The sequence below is a fragment of the Lampetra planeri genome, chromosome 2 (assembly GCF_965212315.1).
Source record: "Lampetra planeri chromosome 2, kcLamPlan1.2.h2, whole genome shotgun sequence".
NCBI lineage: Eukaryota > Metazoa > Chordata > Hyperoartia > Petromyzontiformes > Petromyzontidae > Lampetra > Lampetra planeri.
The window spans coordinates 13,993,532-14,014,622 of NC_136108.1; the positions used below are offsets into that span (position 1 = coordinate 13,993,532).

The following is a 21,091-nucleotide window of genomic DNA, read 5'->3' on the forward strand; positions in this document are numbered from 1 at the left end:
AAGAGAGGCCACATATTTTCCCACAACATCTCACCATATGCCATGGGAGACACTTCGAAGTATGTCTCTTTCATAACCCCATTGTTATCATTAAAAGTGTACCTTAGAAACTTGCAGATAGATGCAAAAGCTAATTAACAATTTTTTATTGGAATAATTATTTACGAGGGGATGATAAATGATATCAGTACCTTTGTTTAGCGTGCGCATGAGAAACATATGACAACTGTATATTTAAGTCTGATTTAAAGCTTTTGTGACTGCAGGGATTCATATAATAAAAATATTAAACAATATTTTTCTTATTTTATTGTTTCCCTTCTTCGTGACTTTACCGAAAGAACCAAGAATATAACTGTATATTACACAAGTATTTCAGTAAAATAGTCTATTTTAAAATACATTCTTATCCACAATGCTCATCATCCGCAGCCATGATCTATCCACTGTTCGATGAAGACTTCCCCAAGCCATAATCATCCACCTAACACCATCTCCTCTGCGGGTGGCCTCGGCGAGCATATATATTTTAGCTGCCACTTTACCTGACCACTTACTTTTTTTATATAATCAATACAATGTCTGTAGCTTTTTAATTTGCTCTTCGATCCATATGTTCCTCTTTTTGTCTCTTTGTGCATTTTTCAATCTTTGTTCCATTTTCTTTACCAATGTTTATGTTTGTGATCCATGTAATCAAGATCAAGATGTTGTCATGGCAAAAGCTAATGATTCTGCCACACCTTGCCAACGCTCTCTATCGCCAGATTACACAGCTGTTGCACAGTAGACACGCAATCTCCAAGGTCTGCCCTAACACTATGTCATCGCAGGAAATATATGATTAAAACGTTCTTAACCATTGCGTTCCATCACTAATTTCAGTTGTCTTGTGTATATTACACAAGTATTTCAGTAAAATAGTCTATTTTAAAATACATTCTTATCCACAATGCTCATCATCCGCAGCCATGATCTATCCACTGTTCGATGAAGACTTCCCCAAGCCATAATCATCCACCTAACACCATCTCCTCTGCGGGTGGCCTCGGCGAGCATATATATTTTAGCTGCCACTTTACCTGACCACTTACTTTTTTTTATAATCAATACAATGTCTGTAGCTTTTTAATTTGCTCTTCGATCCATATGTTCCTCTTTTTGTCTCTTTGTGCATTTTTAAATCTTTGTTCCATTTTCTTTACCAATGTTTATGTTTGTGATCCATGTAATCAAGATCAAGATGTTGTCATGGCAAAAGCTAATGATTCTGCCACACCTTGCCAACGCTCTCTATCGCCAGATTACACAGCTGTTGCACAGTAGACACACAATCTCCAAGGTCTGCCCTAACACTATGTCATCGCAGGAAATATATGATTAAAACGTTCTTAACCATTGCGTTCCATCACTAATTTCAGTTGTCTAAAAGCTCTCCGACTTCCCCGAGGTAAAACGAACTAAACAGTTTTATTTTACCAAGTAAAGCCCACTGAGTTTCGATTTAAAGCTTTCGTGACTGCAGGGATTCATCTTCTTGGTTCTTTCGGTAAAGTCACATAGAAGGGAAGTAATAAAATAATAAAAATAAAACATAATAAAATAATTCTCACGACGTTTCGGCCACAACGCAAGCAGCCGTCCTCAGGTGAAGACCAGGTCTGTCGGGGAGACAGCGTCTGAATGACAGACCTGGTCTTCACCTGAGGACGGCTACTTGCATTGTGGCCGAAACGTCGTGAGAATTATTTTATTATGTTTTATTTTTATTATTTTATTACTTCCCTTCTCCGTGACTTTACCGAAAGAACCAAGAAGATGAGCCCACTGAGTTGTTCACTCTTTTTCAGAGGCGACTTTGCCAACCATGAAAAGCTCATGGAAGTCACTTATCATCCTATGTGGGAATTTATAGCAGTAGCCAAGTAATATAAACGCATGTTTATAAACGTGTAGAGGAAAACTGGTGGACGCGGAGAAAATCCACGTGACCATGGAGAGAAGAGAGAAAATGCGAACTCCAAATATACAGACATTGTCAGGGTTGGGGTGGAACCCACGACCTCCTGCATACCAGTTGAGGGAGATAACATCTCGCAACCACGGTATGCATGTGTTTTCCAGTTTAGACCATCCAACACTTTATATATAAAATATTTCAGAGTGAACTGGTTATTCGTGACTTTGTTTTGCTAAATGTAACTGCAGCCCAATGTTTCAGAATTCTTTATTAAGTTCTTCAACCATTTGCAGTTGTTCATTTCCATTGGTTGTTCATTTCCCATTAATTATTTTTTTCTTTTCTTTGTTCTCATCTTCTTTGCTCTATGTCCTTTCTCATCCATAATGCTGTGTTGCTCTAATATAAGATCAGAGAAAAGATACCTCGACGATCCCAATCCTTTGTAGCTGCAGACATTGGTGGAATATCTCCCAACTCTGCAGGATCTCCTACCGCTGCCTATGCAAATTAATGTAAAATATGTTAATGCTCAGCATGACAATGTGATGCTGGATGTCAATACAGAATATTGAATTTCATTAGTGTGCATTCACTGGTCCTTTAATCAAATAAAAAATAAAAACAATCTAAAATATCTTAATTAGTTAAATATTTACTTTCAATGCCACTGCATTAAATTTGGTTATCAATGCACATTGTAGTTAAATACAATATTCATATATAGTTCAAAGCACTTATTTAGAAAATGTACATCTCTGTTCTACTTTATATAGTTACAGCTAATGAAGCTGAAATCTATACTGTGTAATTCCAAACTGCTATTTTGATACAATATCGAAGAACCTAACAATGCAAGCATACATCTGTGGCTCGATGCAGGTATTCATGACTGCCTTTTCATTGGTAGTACATGGGTTTTATCCTGTGCTGCAGACGATGAAAATGAGGGCTTATAATTGGATGGCGCTGGCACGACTTCAGTCGACCCACCACAACAGAGGTGTTTAATCTTCATCTCCGCAGGAGGCCCAGAGAGTGCTTCTGAGCACCATGGCGTATGGACATTAACATTTACATCTAAAAAAATGCTTCTTCCTCACAAGCCATGGCCATAAACATTCTCATGGTGTCTCCTGGGTAATTTATACAGACTCACACTATTAGGCAGTGATTTTCCGCAGGTCTAAAGATGCATTGTCAATGGCATACTGACTGCGGGCTAAGAGAAGTGTCGCAGGCATTTTAATGACACCCCACCATGTTGCAATGCAGTGCCGTGGCTGTAATTGAGGAGAAATCAGCTGAAGGACTACTGTCTGCCAGACAGGCGTGCTGCAAACCCACGCTGCATGCTAGCAAAGCCACATGCTGTGTCGCACTGCATCAGTCGCAACAAAGCAAACGACAATTGTTTTTGGTCATCACAGCTTTGTAAAAATGCTTTCCATTTTCACACTGAGGAATGCAGTTGACGTTTATTTAGATTGGAGAATAGTCTTTTTCTCTGTTGCCTTTGACCCGATATAATGTTATCACGATAGTAATGCTGTTTAGAAGCATCAAGAGAAACAGTAAATTCCATTTTGCCAGAATGGCTTTTAAACAGCTATATCACAGGATGCATTCCACAACTGCGTTTGATTAATTTAAGTCATGTATGAACTGGTCATATTAATCACTTGAATTAATCATTTATTTTAAACTGATGGTTGCATGGGATTTGATATAGCTAAGACTAAGAAGCATTATTTACCCTAATGACGAAACAGCGTTCACTGCTAGGTAATGGACCCTGCCAAGTTGCACAACGATGCAACGTAGTCATTTCCATAAATGACTTCGCAATGCAACTAGTATCGTCATTGAAGTGAGTTTAATCAAATAGCAGACTTACAGGGAAGAAGGTTAACACAGTTGTATACAGGAAGCACTCTTTAGGTCTTTCGAGACTTAGCCTTAGCTTGGTGGCCAGCAAGTAAGGTTTGATGCAGAGAAAGTAAGGCGCTTACACTGATGCAATCAGCACAGAGGTAGTGAGGGAGAGTCTGGCTGCTGGCAAGGCTGCCAGTAGAGATGGCATCCCCCCAGAATTCCTCCATAACTTAGGCCCTAGGGGACTCCAATGGCTGGCAAACCTGTACACCAAAACCATGAAAACCGGATGCATCCCAAAAAAATGGCAGGAGGTGATGGTCATTGCAATACCCAAGCCAACCGACAACCTGGGAAGCGATAGACCAAAATAACTCTTGTTCACGACCTATAAACTCTTGGAATGTATCATCCTCCAGAGAATCAACCATCCCGTCGAGTCAATGATCCCTGAAGAACAAGTGGATACAGCTGCTGTGACCAAATTTTGACACTTGTGATGCACATTGGAGCTGGATTTCAGAAGAAATCCAAGACCAGCGCAACCTTTGTGGACTCGTCATCGGCCTATGACACAATATGGGTTATGCGCTTGATGCTGAAGCTTGTAAGGACCATTCCTTGCCTCGAAACAATACGCCTGACATGGATGATGCTGAGCAATAGGCGACTGTCTGTCTATATGGGTAACAAAGCGTGATCACTCCAGTTACTAAAGGTTTCAATACTCGCACCAACACTCATTAATATCTACACAAGCGAAATGCTGCCAACCGGATCACACACATTTGTAGATGTGGATGGCCGTACCCTGGCAACGCAAGCAACCACTTTGAGGACATTGAATCCACTTTGAACCAAGATCTAAACACCATGGGAGAATATTTCCATAAATGGAGCCTTAAGTTAAATCCTCACAAAATAACAGTCACTGCATTTCATCCTTACCAACCTATCTCAGAGTAAAGCTGGACTGTATGCTAACATCCCACGACCACCTGGAAAAGGTAGACGACAAGACCAAACGAAGGGTCAACCTGTTCCAGAAACTGACAAGCACAAGCTGGGGAGCATCATTACCAGCGCTACGGACACCAACGATGGCCCTTGTATACTCTGTAGTCGAGTACTGTGCACGAGTAGAGAACTCGACTTGTTGATGTCCAACTGAACACTGCAATGTGGTGTATCAATGAAACCCTCAAGTCGACCCCAACACCCTAGCTGCCCATGCTATCACACATCTATCACCCACCCATCTGCCTGCAATGCTGCAACCATCTCAGAAGTCCTGCGAATCGAGGAAAACAGTCACCTTCCCATTCATCAGGAACTTAATAATGTCTCTCGTCATCACGTGAAGTGATACAAGCCCTTTTGGACCCATGATCTTAACGTTAAATAATACAAATTCAACCCGATGAAGCTTGGAAAGCTGAATGGAGTTCAAAATAACTCACAAACACGTCGTGAAAGACCCAACGCAGATTATCCCTGGTTTTGATCTTCCATGCAGCTCATGGTCCACATTAAAACCGCATCCGCACAAAACATGGCAGATGCGGATAACTGATATACAAATGGAGAATTAAAAACTCTCCAATGTGCAACTGTGGTTATCCAGAACAGATCATACAACATATAGCGATGAATGCCCGATCCACAAACATGAAGGAAGCATCACAGTGATACACTCTGCTGCTCCTGACGCGATTGTCTGGCTTGACCACCGGAATGTAAAATGTTAGTTGTTGCTTTGGATTTATATCAGCCATACGAAAGAAGAACACTAATGCAATTACTCTCTTTCTGTAAGGAACCAATACAAAATATAAAGAAGTAATACAACATTTAAGTCTAATTTATAATGAAAAATGGCCACCGTATATTTAAATGCACGATCTAAGAAAGTGCCATTAAGATGGCAAGCGGTTTGGAGTTTACATATTACGCTGCATGTCTAGAGATCTCCCATAAGCACCCAGTGGTGACCTTTTAATCCACCTTCCACGCATGATCTGTGCATTCCTATCTGTATGAAGTTACGTTTCCAGCCAACCTAAGTTCCCTACATTAAAAAAATATATATATATATAATCTATAAGCAGGCTTTTTAAAAGCATGTTATTATTTCTTTCATCCACGACCACCAATCTGTAATTGTTTTCAAATGAAATTTCTTGGAATATTTCCACAATTTGAAATAATCGTATCTACTGAAATATACATATTATGGGGTTTTATTGGATTACAAATTATTAGGAAGTTTTACAATTGTATATTTTTTGTAAATCCACGACTAGTAATTGTAGTTTCCAATAAATAACAGCTTTAGCAAACCAGAGCTTAGTTTTTAGATGAGCTTTGTCAGTAAAAATGTATCCACAAAACACTTCAAGGTGTAATATTTCATGAATGCTCTCATTGCAAAACTAATGCACATATTTTAGCATGTTTTTATACGTGTTGATTTTTTGTTGGCTTTACATTGTATTGACGTACTTCAAATTGTGCATTGCTCAGTGGATCTGGAAGGGGACAGTCTCCTGAAGTCTGTAAGGTTTAGTTCCGAATGCATAATGCAAGGGGTTGACGGATGCCGAGGTAGGTGCTGTCCATACTTATTGTAATTGCATCACACAGCTGTCCAGCTACTCAATAATGCATTTTGAAGTCAAAATTCACACCAAAATATTTTTAAGTTAAGAATCCCAGGACACAATATCATTGCATATATAAATTGTATCATTGTAAGAGGAATAAGATCAGCTAACAAGTATATTTAATCATTGAATCTAACATTTATTGTAAATGTCCAGAAATTCGTTCTAACTTCCTAGATTTTATTCTGACTTCCTGCATCGTGTCCTGAATATGTTTGGTGTAGTTTCGAGAGATATGTCACGTGTAATTGCAAAATTTGGCTGTCAGAATTGCTGTTCAACTTACTTGTGAGCTGAAACGAAACTAAATGGTGCATTAAACACTGGTACACATGACAATATCATGTATTTCACTATGTCAGGTGGTGGAGGTTTAACACATAGGCTTTCGCGACCAATATCATCCCTAATCTTGTTTTTTTGGGTTAAATCGCGTAAACATATATAAAGGAACGAAACAGGAGGATTTCTCCACAAATCTGGCTGTTGAATGATGATGCTGATTGTAATTTCTGTCGAAATATTGTACTCAGATTATAAATGTTGTGGCTCTGCTCTCCAACACACTGGTGTGCTGTACTAGTAACAAATTGGCATGTTCTGTTTATGCGAAAAACCTTACTAATTGGCTGTGTTGGGAGGTGGCGGGTTTAACGACATATTTATATATTTACGCGATCTAACCCAAAAAAACCTGTATTATAGAGGTGACGGAGGGTCTTACAATGCAGTTTAGGCCAGATGATAATAAGGCCAAACATTAACTATGAATTCTAATATTGGCTGAAAAAATTGACATAATATGTACAAAATATGCAACACATTCCTCTATGAATACAGGTCATTGCCAAAAACGTCACTGATTATATATGTTTTATTTTCAAAGCAGTGTGATTGACGAATGTGTTGATTTTATTTTTGTATTGTGCCTGTGCATCACTGCCAATCCGGCATCATCAAATAATATGTAAAAACATGTTTAATTTATAACAATCACAAGTGTTCCAATTACTGAAATTTCCATTCATTATAATTAATGAATGTATTATAATTATCCTTCTACGACCAAATCTATCAGCACATTTTTTTAATGCTACCATGGGAATAGCTAGATTAATTCCCAAGACATTGTTTAGACGTCATCTGCACTAAATAAATTTAAAATAATTGACAGCTGAATGTTTTAGACCACAGTCCACAATTTCTAGCCACAAATATTACAGTCAACATTATAGAGTTGACAAAATTCCAGGGGGAACTATATACAATGCGTGATAAAATGCGTTGGCTTTGTGCATTTTATTTGGCACAACAATGTTAATGTAATCACAAACTGCATCAAGTTAAATTTACATAGAGTGTCCTGGCATATTAAAAGATAATTCAAAAAAAGCAAGAACAAATAAAAAAAAACTCAAATTATTGTTTTTTAATGGTTGAAATTACTGCAGATGCAGAGATTTTAAAAAATCAGTGCATTAAATTCATAAACAAGGAAAATAACCCTTGTAGCCGATTGCATCACACAACTGAGCACCTCCACTGAGCCAAGAGCAGATTTGTCCTTCAAATCCGACACAAGTTGCCTAGCTACTTACAACAGCTTTGCATCATTACCAGAGACCAACATGGATTTGTGATTGTAATACCAGCACAATTTGTACGTTCATATACCTGTAGAGTCTGAAAGCTGTGCTCTTAATAATCCTGCAACAAATGCCACTCAGGATATGTCCACAGCATTTTCAGCTGCATGTATGAAATAAATGTAACCACAAACAGGAAAGTAACACCGTATATCCATTTCTGACATTAACACAATTACACCATAATCTTATTGTATTTGAATACTGAATGCAATTCACACTGTTGCAAGCTACATCAAGAGTTTGATCCTCACTAGATGCTTTTATTCAGTGCAATGTTCTGGTAAACAATGCTAGGATGTTGGGTGGTGACATCGCTGGGCTGTAGTGCATTCACTGCTTATTGCTGAGGCTCGCTGTTCAAATCCAGTAGCTGCCCTGTTTTTACTGCGGGTGTATTGAACTCTAAAATATGCGTCGGATGCTTCAGAGGGAATGTTAACGATCCATTGATGTAATTCGGTAGAGTAGGCCATTGTGGGCGGGTTTTATGGTTCAAATTGACCAAATTTGAAACATGACCGCAAGTCATCCGATTGGGATTAAACGTAGCAATTATCGTTTTAGACTGCGAAAACTTCTCAGGACCCTCCTGAAAAAGAATAACGAGACTCGGTGAGGCTTTACTGGTTAAACAATGTTAATGTTAAGAACATTTATATCAGAAAATAAACATATTGATGGAATGGTTTGTGACATAAACTAATGTTGTTCAGGACAAATATTATTCTGCAATGCACAAGATCGCAAACAACAACAACTTCCAAAAATAACATGTCTTTTATATAAATCTTGGTCCATACACAGAAAAAACCCAGCTTACAACATAAAAAGCCATAAAGGAAATTAAATTAAGTGACTCAGAAGCCCAGTAATATGGTAGCCCTCAGTTCACTGTCCCTCTGTGCTGCACTGCCCAGGGGCAAACACCACAGATTTGTGCAGCACGGATCGATTGTGACGAATCACAAGGTCACCTTCCAGGCTAGGGACAAATGAATTATTCATGGCGGACCAAGGGAGCGATCACTGGAGCCACATTCCCACGTCCATTGCACTCGGAGGCAGCGTTATGCTGCATGTTGATGTAATTTCTGGGATGCCCAAGCGGTCCATGAACTTGTGAGTAATCTGGCACAACTTAAATTTCTTAGATTTCAGTACAAGAGAGACATCATTGTAGAAATGTAATTGCTTTACAAAATATCTTCTGGGGTTATTTTTTTTTCAGAAATACTTTAATTCAAAAGAATGGCAAATAAGCATAAAGGTTCATGAAATGTGCCAAAAATGCATTCTTTATAGATTGATTTTTTCAAGTGTTATAATATTTTTTTTGTAAAATATGGAATTTGTGTTCATTCCAATAGCAATCAGAATATCGTTTTGTTGAAAAACAACCCACTCAAGCAATGTACTTGGAAACAATTTCATGATTTCATTTGACATTTAGTTAAGCATGGCATTGAAGGACAATGAGATTCTGATTTTATTTCATGGCAGGAACATCTAACCAGGCAATCAGTCCTGAATTGTATATGTGTATACCTCCATTTGCACCTGTAGTTATCATAGCCGCTCTGCTCACACATGCACAAGTTATGGATAATTGATCATAAGAATCGGAGCAGTGCAGAATCAATATTTGCCGAATAAACTTTAGACGTAATGTATTTATTTCCAAAAGAAGTTCACTGGAAAAAACAATCAATGTTGATTTATTACACGAAAGGTCCTATTTAGCCAGTTATCCAGCTAGTTTGCGAGGGAGATCCGTGGTGCATCAACACAGAACAACAACATCAAAGTAATCTGTACAGAGGGACTGACAACAACGGAACAGAACGCGTCAAAGGTGGAGGCAAACGTAGTGCTTAAATAACAAACGTTAACAATATTAACAAAATAAACAGGCATATTACACCAAAAACAGGCATATTGCACCAAAACACGAGGATGAGGTAGTGAATGGTTGGAGAGATATGCACGAGGCGAAGAGAACAATGCTGAACAAGCATGAAATCTAATTTAAAAATATATATATTCAGTAACATAAAATTAAAACATAGAAGAATGAAATATTAGCAATGCCAGAGTGAATGTAATTTCAGGTACAAATGAAAGTCCGGTCATTGGCCTGCCCGAGGCAAACCAACAGAGAGTGAGCGGTTCCAAACCCCGGACACTGCGTCACTGAATCAATTGTCAATGTGTATCATGGGGGCAGCCCAATCAATACACCATCCTGGACACAAGCCGCAGCCGGCAGCAATGGAGGTCTGATGTATGGGCAGCATGTTGAAGCCTGTACCACTATTAGGCCAATTACGTGTCATGCTGACACCAGCATGTGAACTATTACAGCATATAGGGGTCATTAAGCCACATAAAAAATGTCACCAGAAGTCGCCATACTTGTTATTTTCACCCTTTCCCTTCAGACAAGCCTGTCCAATATGTTATAATGAGTTCATGGGCCACGTGTTTGATTTTTTTTTCCTCAGAGATAAAAAGTTGTCTTGTTTCAGTGACGGTATTTTTGTGAACCAAGCCTTTCTGTCTGGCTGTCTGACGATTCGCCTGTCTTTCTTCTGCCAGTCTGTGTGCCTGTCCACATATTATCTGTCGACCACACTACAGTCTTAGGTGTATAGGTGTATTCATACATTCATAATTCAGAGATAGCCTGCTTTGATGAGATGCATTGATATTAATCCAAATATTAATATGTTTCATTCATTACGATGAAGCGTTAATTGCTTATGTTGTCTGTGATGAGAGTTACTTTCTGAATACATACATAGTGATGTATGTTAACAATGCATACAGGCGCTGTATTTACACGTACACATTTATATGCAGACACACACTAACACAGTGTAATTTAATGCAGAGAAGCACACTCACAATACGACAATAAGGAACGTGTGTATATATAATTGTACATTTCAATAGTACGCACAAAAACTTTAATTTTGATTAAGTTTACAACAGTCATCTGCCTATTGCTGGAGAATGTCACCATTCTCCAAAAACAAAACCTTTTTTCCCAGTGTGTCTGACAAGAAAAACGCTAATGACTCGAGCAATGACTTTTAAGGCCAAAGGATACACGTTCTTCAAGGCTCTAATGGTCCGTTGGTTAACGCATACGGATAAGGTATGAGCCCAGATAACTTATGTTCGGATAGCCGCGGGAGTCATTCGGCAGAACACCGTTCACCGTTCTAGCATTACAGGCACGAATACGGTAACCCATGACTATGCGCTCCTGTTTGTTTTTTTCTGCTGCATGCCGTCAATGGTTTGGAGAGGCCCCTTGCACTGCTTAACGGTAAAGTGGCTGGAGATAATAATAAACAGAGATTTATCCATATTCTTGGTTCTTTCGGTAAAGTCACGTAGATAGAAAAAAAAAGTAAAACATAAATGTTTTATTAAAAAATAAATAAAAATTACAAATAAAAGCAAAAAACCATGACGTTTCGATCACAACACAAGCGGTCTCTCCGCCTGATGAAGACCGCTTGTGTTGCGATGGAAACGGTGTGGTTTTTTGCTTTTATATTTTATTTAAAAAATGTTTTATGTAAATAAAAAAAATCTATCTACGTGACTTTACCGAAAGAACCAAAATTATGAATTCCTGCAGTCACGAAAGTTTTAAGTCAAGAGATGTATCCTTTTGCAGCAAAATAATCCACGTGCACCGATGAGAAACCATTGGAGAAATTGTTATACTCCGTATATTATGTGGTGACACAAACCCGTATTACACTGCAGCTGAGAAGCGTAACCCCTACGTGAAATGGTAATTGCATAAGAAGAAATTGACATTCAGGATCGCAAATTACTGCACAATACAATGGGTGCAGTAGTTATTTGCTCTAACATACAAATATTAACACTAATGCCTCTACGAAACAAAAAAAATTCCTTGTGAAAAACGGTTTCACTAAATTTAAAGACGCTGGACATGTACAAAATAAGGGAATTTCATTTGAATGGGACACGAGCTCAATATTGTCTTGCAGGTCAAGGATATTTTTCAAATGATTCTTTTTTTAATTGCCTTCATGTGGCCAGGAAATATTGACTGTGACGGATGAAATCTATATGCCTTCAATAGGTTAGAGGCAGTGTTAATGACAATGCTGATTTTCACCAATACTGCACGTGAAAACTAAAATGGGATTCATGGTTTTTAGCCTTACTGTTACAGATGGCTGTTGCATCTATTAGGGAATGACCCCTTTGTCTGGGGACACTATCTTGTGCTGAACACGTGCAGTGGGATGCACGTCGGGTGTCATTCCTGACATGGTGTTAAATTTAAAGGAAACGGAGTGGGAAATGTGAATGGTAATACAATACACAAAGCAGCGATGGTCTGATGATAAACATGCATGATTAGTTACAGAGGCATGGAATTGGCAGGGCAAGATGGGGAATATAAAACATGGAATTAACAGAAGACAAAATTGATATTTGAAATTAACAGATGTTGTAGAGCCCCTGCATTTGCTTGATATAATCAATGACTAATTTGAAAGATACACACTACATGAACATCATATGCACATACTAAATGTTGTGCATCATTATCTTCGGTAAAGTCACGAACAATCATGGATAAAGGCCTCACCAAGTCGCCACCGTCTCACGATTTCATGATAAAGCTGATGTCTAAAACATTGCCATGATTCCAAGTATTCTTTTACGTGCACTTTTCAGATTTTGTTCCATTTGCTTTGTCAGTGTCCACGCTTCTGATCCATCTGTCATAGAAAGTAACTGGGGCTGCTGGATTTTTATTTATTTGGGCACATCAGTATGTTTCTTTTGATGATTAAATCCAGTTTTCCAAAAGCACTCCAATTTGCTCTTATCTAGATATATTTGTAATAATTTAACCCCGGTCTACCTTCCATAACTGTCCTTTATATACATACTCTTACTTGTTTTCCAGTTGTGTCTCTCAAAAAGATATCTTTAACTGTTTAGTGAACTTATTATATGTGACTTTTGTTTCGGTCATATGTATCTTGAGCACCACTTAGCAGCCTTTTTTCATTATTATACTACGCTCGCTGTATACAAAAGCATATAAAACATGTAAAATCAGAACTCCGCATTCAAATGCAAATGTTTTAGCCTATCAGCCACACCAATATTATTAAGCAGCATTTGTTTAAACAATCGATCTCTGTACCGATTTCAACCTTCTTTGTTTCATCAGCAGAGTGAGGCTTCTTAGCCATATGCTGCTGCATTCCCAGATGTTGTCAATGGCAAGAACACAACAAATCTCAGATGGTTAATATTTTATCTATTTGTATATAGGCCTTTATAGTCCCAATTCAGTCTTTGAAAAACATGTTCTGTCACTGGTAGTTCACAAATAGTATAAATAGTTCACAAATAGTAACCTAGTATAAATAGTATATCTTTGGGAGAAAGATGGAAATATAGCACATGATAGAGATAGGTTTTTTGAGAGCTTTGATGACCGTTCCACTGATTTAAATGCATTTTCATATCATACAAAGGTCAAGCATAATGTCATTTGATACAATATAACCCCGGATAGCCAGAATTTGCACTTAACCAGACCTGGTAAGCTAATTAAAGAAAATATAAAAAACGTAAATGAAATGGTGAAAAAACCCCAGTCAAACAATATAATCTTGTAAATGAGATGTTAAATACTTTGGAATATTTTATGTAATTTATAATGCATAATGAAGAGCACTAGAGAATGTATAATACATGTGTAGTGAGTTAAACTGAGTCGCAGACATACTCTTTGGAGGCAACACATTAATTAACACCAACACACGGGGTAACTACCCTTAACAGAATAACAAGCTATGGTGGTGGACCAGCAGGCTAACTGCACTAATTACACCGTGACTAGCTACAACGGACCGGACCACAACTTGGGTCCCGGTCCACGTGTTGGAGACTGTAAGATGAAGAACGTAGAACGTAGATTCTTCAAGATGAACAACAGCAGCCGGTCCCTCTGGTGGACCCAGCTTATGTCCTCTGCGGCGTAGAGGACATAAGCTTCCAGAACCCTCTAGCAGGATCTCGACCTGGACCACGTGACCACCCCTAGCCCCCACCTGGGGCCCTTTGTAGACATAACCAGTCACGTGTCCTCTCGGGTCAACCGGAGTGCCATGGTCTATAGTAACCCCACTCCTATGGCCGGCACTTCCACACCCTATCCTGTAGGGCTAGCACTGCACGCCAAGCGTGATGCCATTCAGCGCTATCACTCAGCGCTGACCGAGCCCCTCTAGGGCCGGTACTACACCCACATCCTAGAGGTGTCCGCGATGTCAATACAGCGCACGCCGTGCCTCTCTACGGCTGGCATTACCCAGTGACATCCCGCGATGTCACTACATATGTGTAAAATATGTAATTCAAGTTTACGGTATTAAATGTACAAGCCTTATAAGTGTTACGATAAAAATTGTAGAATCTGAGTTGGTGGTGGAATATTGTGCAGATTAAGAGGGAGAGAGCTTCAGATGTTACACTTGAATACGTACACACTGCCCTTCACAGTATAAATGAAAGGAATGTTTCTGGACCACATGCTATAACTGTGGACATCATCAAGGAAGACCAGTGGTTGCATCTACTAAATGTTTACATATAAATACAATTCATCAACATACTGCACCTCCGATTAGCACGGTTGGCTATGTACGGTGCAAAAGAAGTGCAACATGCATTCCTAGGATGACAACCTGTATTTTGCCTTTCCATTTGCTTATCATCTGCAAACAATTACATTATTTTAAAGTATTATTTTAATAAACACACAAAACCAATGGGAGGATAACCCATGGGATGGCCACACAAGGCTAAATACATATTCCTTGTGACATTCCGTAATCGGAACACACTTTGCGAGGATCACCTTTGTGCAGAACTCGCAGGCTGCTTGACATGCTGGTGGCAATACTCCACATCACGCGTTGTGTGCCGACACGCTACGCTCCAGCGCATACAGATCGAGCATGCAAACACACCAGGGAGCGTTCAGGCTCTTCAAGACAGGGACATGTCCACAACACTGCACATATCGCTTTGTATGACACTGTTGTGTAACAAAAGCACTCTGCCTAATGAGGCAGCGCTGGTCCATAGTGAGCAATTGCAAGTTTTTCTAAGTACTTAGGGAAGGTGATATTTAAAGGAATGGCATATAGATCTCTGCTGTGAATTAACTGTAGCACTTTCTGATGGAAGAGTACAGCACAAACATAGTAATGAAATATGCTAGCCGATGCAATGCTTTGTCCTTGTTCTATAGTTATAAGCTATAATACTTTTCAATTTGTCGAGAAATCATCCATGTGATATAAAAGCTGCACTAAACGTGTCATCTCCAAAATAAAGAAACTAAGTTATCTGGCTGCATTTAAAAGACACATTAAATGCTCAGCAATATTTAATTTCATCGGCTTGTTTTCCGTTTGTAGGGAAAGTGATATTGTACATATCAATTCCCGCAAAAGCTCTTTATTTAATCAGGTTACAGGCAATTTGCATTTACGCCTGGAAAAAAAACCACAAGTGGCTGCAGTTATTTGCTTTTACATTTTTCCAGTTATTTGTCAATTAACTCCTTTTTTTGTTATTTTTAAGTTGTAATTTAAGGGGGGGGGGAAATTATATTGAATTGCCAATAAATGTATAGCAAGTAATGCCGACGATTGCCAAACTGATTAATCTTGTAAATGCAGAATCCAGCGAAACTCTACAAATCTTTCTCCTCTAATTCCAGAATCACAACACTCTCGGCGCTGTCACAGTCACCAACAGGGAACAAAAACCCCAGAATATGCGATTCAACAATTTTGTTTTATCATGAACAAGGGTAGTCATGCAGCTAAAGGTTCCTCTCGATCGTGATACGTGTGGAGATGACAGTACAATCTTTATTTGAAGCTTTCGTGACTGCAGGAATCCATACTCTTTGGTTCTTTCGGTAAAGTCACGTAGGTAGAAAAAATAAAAGATCACGACGTTTCGATCGCAACGTAAGCAATCATCATCAGGCGGAAGAAATAGGGAAGCTGCTGATGCAGGCTGCTTTTAAAGGTTAGAGATGGGTATAGCCCCAGAGTCATAAACGAAGTGGGAGGGAGGGGGGCTAGTGATGTTAAAGTGAGAAATTTGCATGTAAATTTACTGTGTAAATGTGATTAGCATGTCAATGTAAGCTCGCAGCGTGCCGTCACATCGAGGACTGCATGTAAACGTAAGAACGGAGAAATTTGCATGCAAATGTACTGTGTAAACATTACATTAACTAACACAGCCATCGTCGTTTGCTTGCTCCGAAGTGGCTCTGGTTCTTTCCGAGCTTTTTCCGATTTTTATATGCACATTTCTCACTTTAACATCACTAGCCCCCCTCCCCCACGTCGTTTATGACTCTGGTGCTACGCCCATCTCTAACCTTTAAAAGCAGCCTGCATCAGCAGCTTCCCTCTTTCTTCTGCCTGATGACGATTGCTTGCGTTGCGATCGAAACGTTGTGATCTATTACTTTTCTACCTACGTGACTTTACCGCAAGAACCAAAGAGTATGATGACAGTACAGTATATAATACTCTATGTAGATATAAGTACTATATCCTTATATAACAATGTAGCAGGGCAAGCATTTATGTACAAAGATGTCCAGCCCAGTGCAGTTGTGCCCAAATGAGGATGCTCTCAATGCCAGGGATTTGGCGCCTCTCAAAGACTTCAGTATTGGGGATGCTGTCCAGCCATTTAATGTAGCAGATGGATTTTAGGCAGCTAAGGTGAAAGCTCTCTAGCTATTTGATGTGGTGTCAGTTATGTGTCCATGTCTCATAGCCATAGAGAACTGAGGTGAGTACAACTGCGTGGGTCAGAGGCAGACACCACGCTCTCTACAGAGCCTGTGGGTGAGCCTGCCAAATGCCACCTTCTGCCACATAATGAGTGGTCTCGTCATCCATCACAACACTGATTGGTCACTTGCTACCCGAATAGCATGAATTTCTCACGAGGTTGAGAGGTGTATTGTCAAATATGATGGGGAGATCACAGTACTCGGAATAATGATGACCTGGTGCTGTCTAACCTCTGTCTTTTTCAGGCTGATTGTCAGACCGAAGCATTTTGAGGTATCCACAATTTTCTGGACGTCTTCTTCGTGTGTGTGTGAAATGAGGGCACAACCATCAGCGAACTGAATCTCTCTTAGTAACTGTTCGATAATCTTAGTGTGGACCCTAAGTCGCTGTAGATTGAATAGACCATTATCCAATCTAAACCGTATTATATGCCTCTATATGTATACATACGAGCGTATGTATGTAAACACGTGTGTATAGAACCCGTCTTGGGCTTCCCCTAGGTAAACTCAGTCTTAAATGAGTATCTGGTGCAGCTTATAAACATCGCCACTGGGGAGAGAAAGGTGGCCGGGCGTGGTGTTGGCCACCCACCCACTCGTGTGCTGTACCAGCCTTCATAGGTGCTCGCTAACAGCACTTGCCCCAACAATATGTTCAGTCTATACAGGGGATATTTGTCTTTGTATAGATACACATGCCTGTATATGAATCTATATATCTTCATATGCCCCTTCTATATTAATACATAAAACCAACTAAAAAAAGGGCATGACTAAAAATTTTCGACATTTTATGCAACACATTACTTGTGAATTTTAGGAGTTATTATCATGGTGAGTTGCGTGTTAGATGATCTGCGAAGAGTGCCCCCGACATCGAAGCGCAATTTTGGAGTTAAAACGTACATAGTGTGACTACTAATAATGTATAATACTCTAATAGAAATACAGTAGAAATGATAGTGGCCGATTACGTGGAATCACCGAAAATAAATAGCATTACAAGACTTTTTTTTTTTTATGACACACAAGTCATACTTTGTGCCAATGTAAAGTTTCATGTTCACCATGGACCTATTTATCTAACACACAGATGCATGTATACACAAAACAAAGACAAAGATCCCCCGTATTGCCCAAACAGACTGTCGGTGGAAGTGCTGTTAGTGAGCAGCGCCTAGGAAAGCCGTCACGGCACACGAGCGGGTGGGTGGTCAACACCATGCTTTGCCACCTTCGTCTCCCCAGTGCTGATGTTTACACACAGCACTAGAAGATCCCATAAGACTGAGCTGACTTAGGGGAAGCTCAGAACTGGTTCAAATATTCGCCACGGTTTTGGTCATGGGCGAGAATCGAACTTGGATCACTTAGTTCGTTGCACAGCGCGATTAACAACTGCACCACCACTGCCCACACGCATATACGCACACATAAACAATCACACTCAAGGACACAATTAATCAATGTTGTGATAAACGAAGTTTCATATTTCATCTCTGTGTAATATGACATGCTTCACACAGTAAAACATAGCTATGTACTAATACATTCCTCCTGAAATGTATGTTAGGGAAAACACTTTTTATTATTGTTAAGTAATGTTGGAACATACCAAAGAATGATAAAGTGGATATGCTGGCACCAACAATATATCATAACAAATTTCACTCGAATTTATATAAAAATGGCTTCTTCCATGCAATTTTTTTTTCTTAAACATTGCAAACACAATTACACAAACTTGTCTGTGCTGATTCTGATGAGAAATTGTCCAGCAGCAGATATTGAATGGAGCACAGAGCACCCACACAGGCACACAACCACAAAACCATGCTTAGACTACACATTAAACTTTTTACACAAAAAGAATGACAAACGATTTAGAGTGGCTCCTTTGCAATAAATATGGTTCTTTTATATAAATATACAAATTTAAAGTAATTCAGTTGCACAAACGTTGTAAATATTAGTACTGGACAATATACAGAGGGCGTTTAACTGCATAGCTCTGCTGGCATGTCTAATACGTTCAGATCTACATTGACAGACCTGCACTCTGTGGCATGGATATATAATTACCGGAGCTGATAAGTGACATGCATCTGGTTGCTTTTCCAGTATATTTTAAACAAACGGAAACAACAGTGATGTTTGCGCATGCACGTATCACACACATATACAAAGAGAAAGACCCACCATATAGCGCTTAACAGGCTGTTGGAGTAAGTGCCGTTAGCGAGCACCTATGAAGGCCGGCACGGTACATGAGGGGTTGGGTTGGCCATCACCATGCCCAGGCGCCTTTGTCTCCCCAGTGCTGATATTTACACACTGCACCAGGTACTCATTTAAGGCTGAGGCGATGTAGGGGAGGCCCTGGACCCATTCAATAATTCACCACTGTTTTTGGGTGTGAGTGGCATTCAACTCTGGTCACTGGGTTAATAGGGCAGAATATTGAAATCCATCAATAAAATGTATTTACGTGCAAAGAATATATAAATGTTATAATATAATAGCTAAGGCACATATCCCATGCAGTTTGGTGATTCGATTATACTTGAAACACAAAGGAACTGCGGTCTAAGCATACATAAGGTTTTCTATCCATTTATCTCCACCAAGAATGTGCAAATATATAAATCGCTACATATGTCCTCGAATATAATTTGTGTGTAATGCCAAACAAGGAGCAACACATGTCTGCGAATGATAAGTAGACGGTTGCTATGTAGCTCCACATAACACCAAGCCATTCCTGTATGAATCAATTGCGATGCTACATTACAGGGGTCATTTGCAAAACGGTTGTATGAAAGCGTAGCAATTGAATAGTTTGCAGAAGGGATTTCCCAGATCTAACATTAACTGTCCATATTTGGTCACAATTTCTGGAAACCACTGTTCGATCACATGGGCTGTACACAGAGTCCCACCAAGATAGACATGCACACAGTTTGGTGGTGTTCATTCAGACGCTGTCTTTCCGACAGACCTGTTCTTCACCTGAGGATGGCTGCTTGCGTTGTGGCCGAAACGTCGTGAGAATTGTATTTTATTATGTTTTATTTTTATTATTTTATTATTTCCCTTCTACGTGACTTTACTGAAAGAACCAAGAAGATGAATCCCTGCAGTCACGAAAGCTTTAAATCGAAATGCACACAGTTGTTTTTCAACATGGGCATGGGGCCATGAGAAGGACAAGGAGCTCACCTGCATGCTTTTGTTCTGGGATCTGAGCACAAACGGTTTGATGAGCAGCATCCACGGGACACATAAGAGGGCCAGCACCACCAGAAACATCTGCACCTCTTTCTGTAAATGCAGCGCAAACAAATGCCACTTCATGAAGGGGCATGTCCTAGACACGCACGAGTCAGACCCAGAGGGGCAACTGACCCTGCCTTTATTATGCCAAAGTGTGACTTCAGTCAAGCATCCGAATCAGCCAAACGTCTATAATATAGGGACATGTTCTAGTTTGTAGGCTGATAACAGCAATTGTGTGCTCATTCCTACTCTAAATAACCTCTCAGTGTTAATATTCCACAAATGTATGTAATTCTGAATTTCATGTATTAAATAATCAACTTAATTACTAAAATTTGGATAAATAAATACTTAGCATTAGTCTAGGTGGAACAGTTATATTTTTCTCTACACCCAATATAGTCATTTAACAATTTCACACATTTTTTCACAGTTTACCAATTGATCAGGAACACCAATGATCTGCATAGTTTACCTGTCCATTATACATTGGCACAAACTTCTCGTCATAGGTGAAGAGGAACATGTTGATGAAGTTGATGAGGATGCTGGGTGCATGTTGGGATTCTTTAGCCTGGTACGCAATCCATTTGAAAAAGATTAGCACCACCAGGTATCCAAGCAGCGCGAGAATGAAAATCATTTCAGGAACAAAGTCACATATGATGTTCCATGGCTTCTGGAAATATCTGCAATATACAGATCAACCAACACACATTTCACGCGACATTAATTTCAGAACGAAAAATAACAA

General features: G+C 39.4%; 1 protein-coding gene across 1 annotated transcript in view; it reads right to left on the minus strand.

Annotated features, from left to right (window-relative positions):
* The window catches only part of LOC144728592 (V-type proton ATPase 116 kDa subunit a 1-like), a 219,928-nt gene that overhangs the window by 104,218 nt on the left and 94,619 nt on the right, over positions 1–21,091 (minus strand). Inside the window, exons 15-16 of the mRNA XM_078608129.1 lie at positions 20,813–21,026; positions 20,281–20,382 (exon numbers count right to left, since the gene is read on the minus strand). Of these exons, the coding sequence (XP_078464255.1) occupies positions 20,281–20,382; positions 20,813–21,026 (316 nt within the window). The remainder of the gene's footprint in view (positions 1–20,280; positions 20,383–20,812; positions 21,027–21,091) is intronic.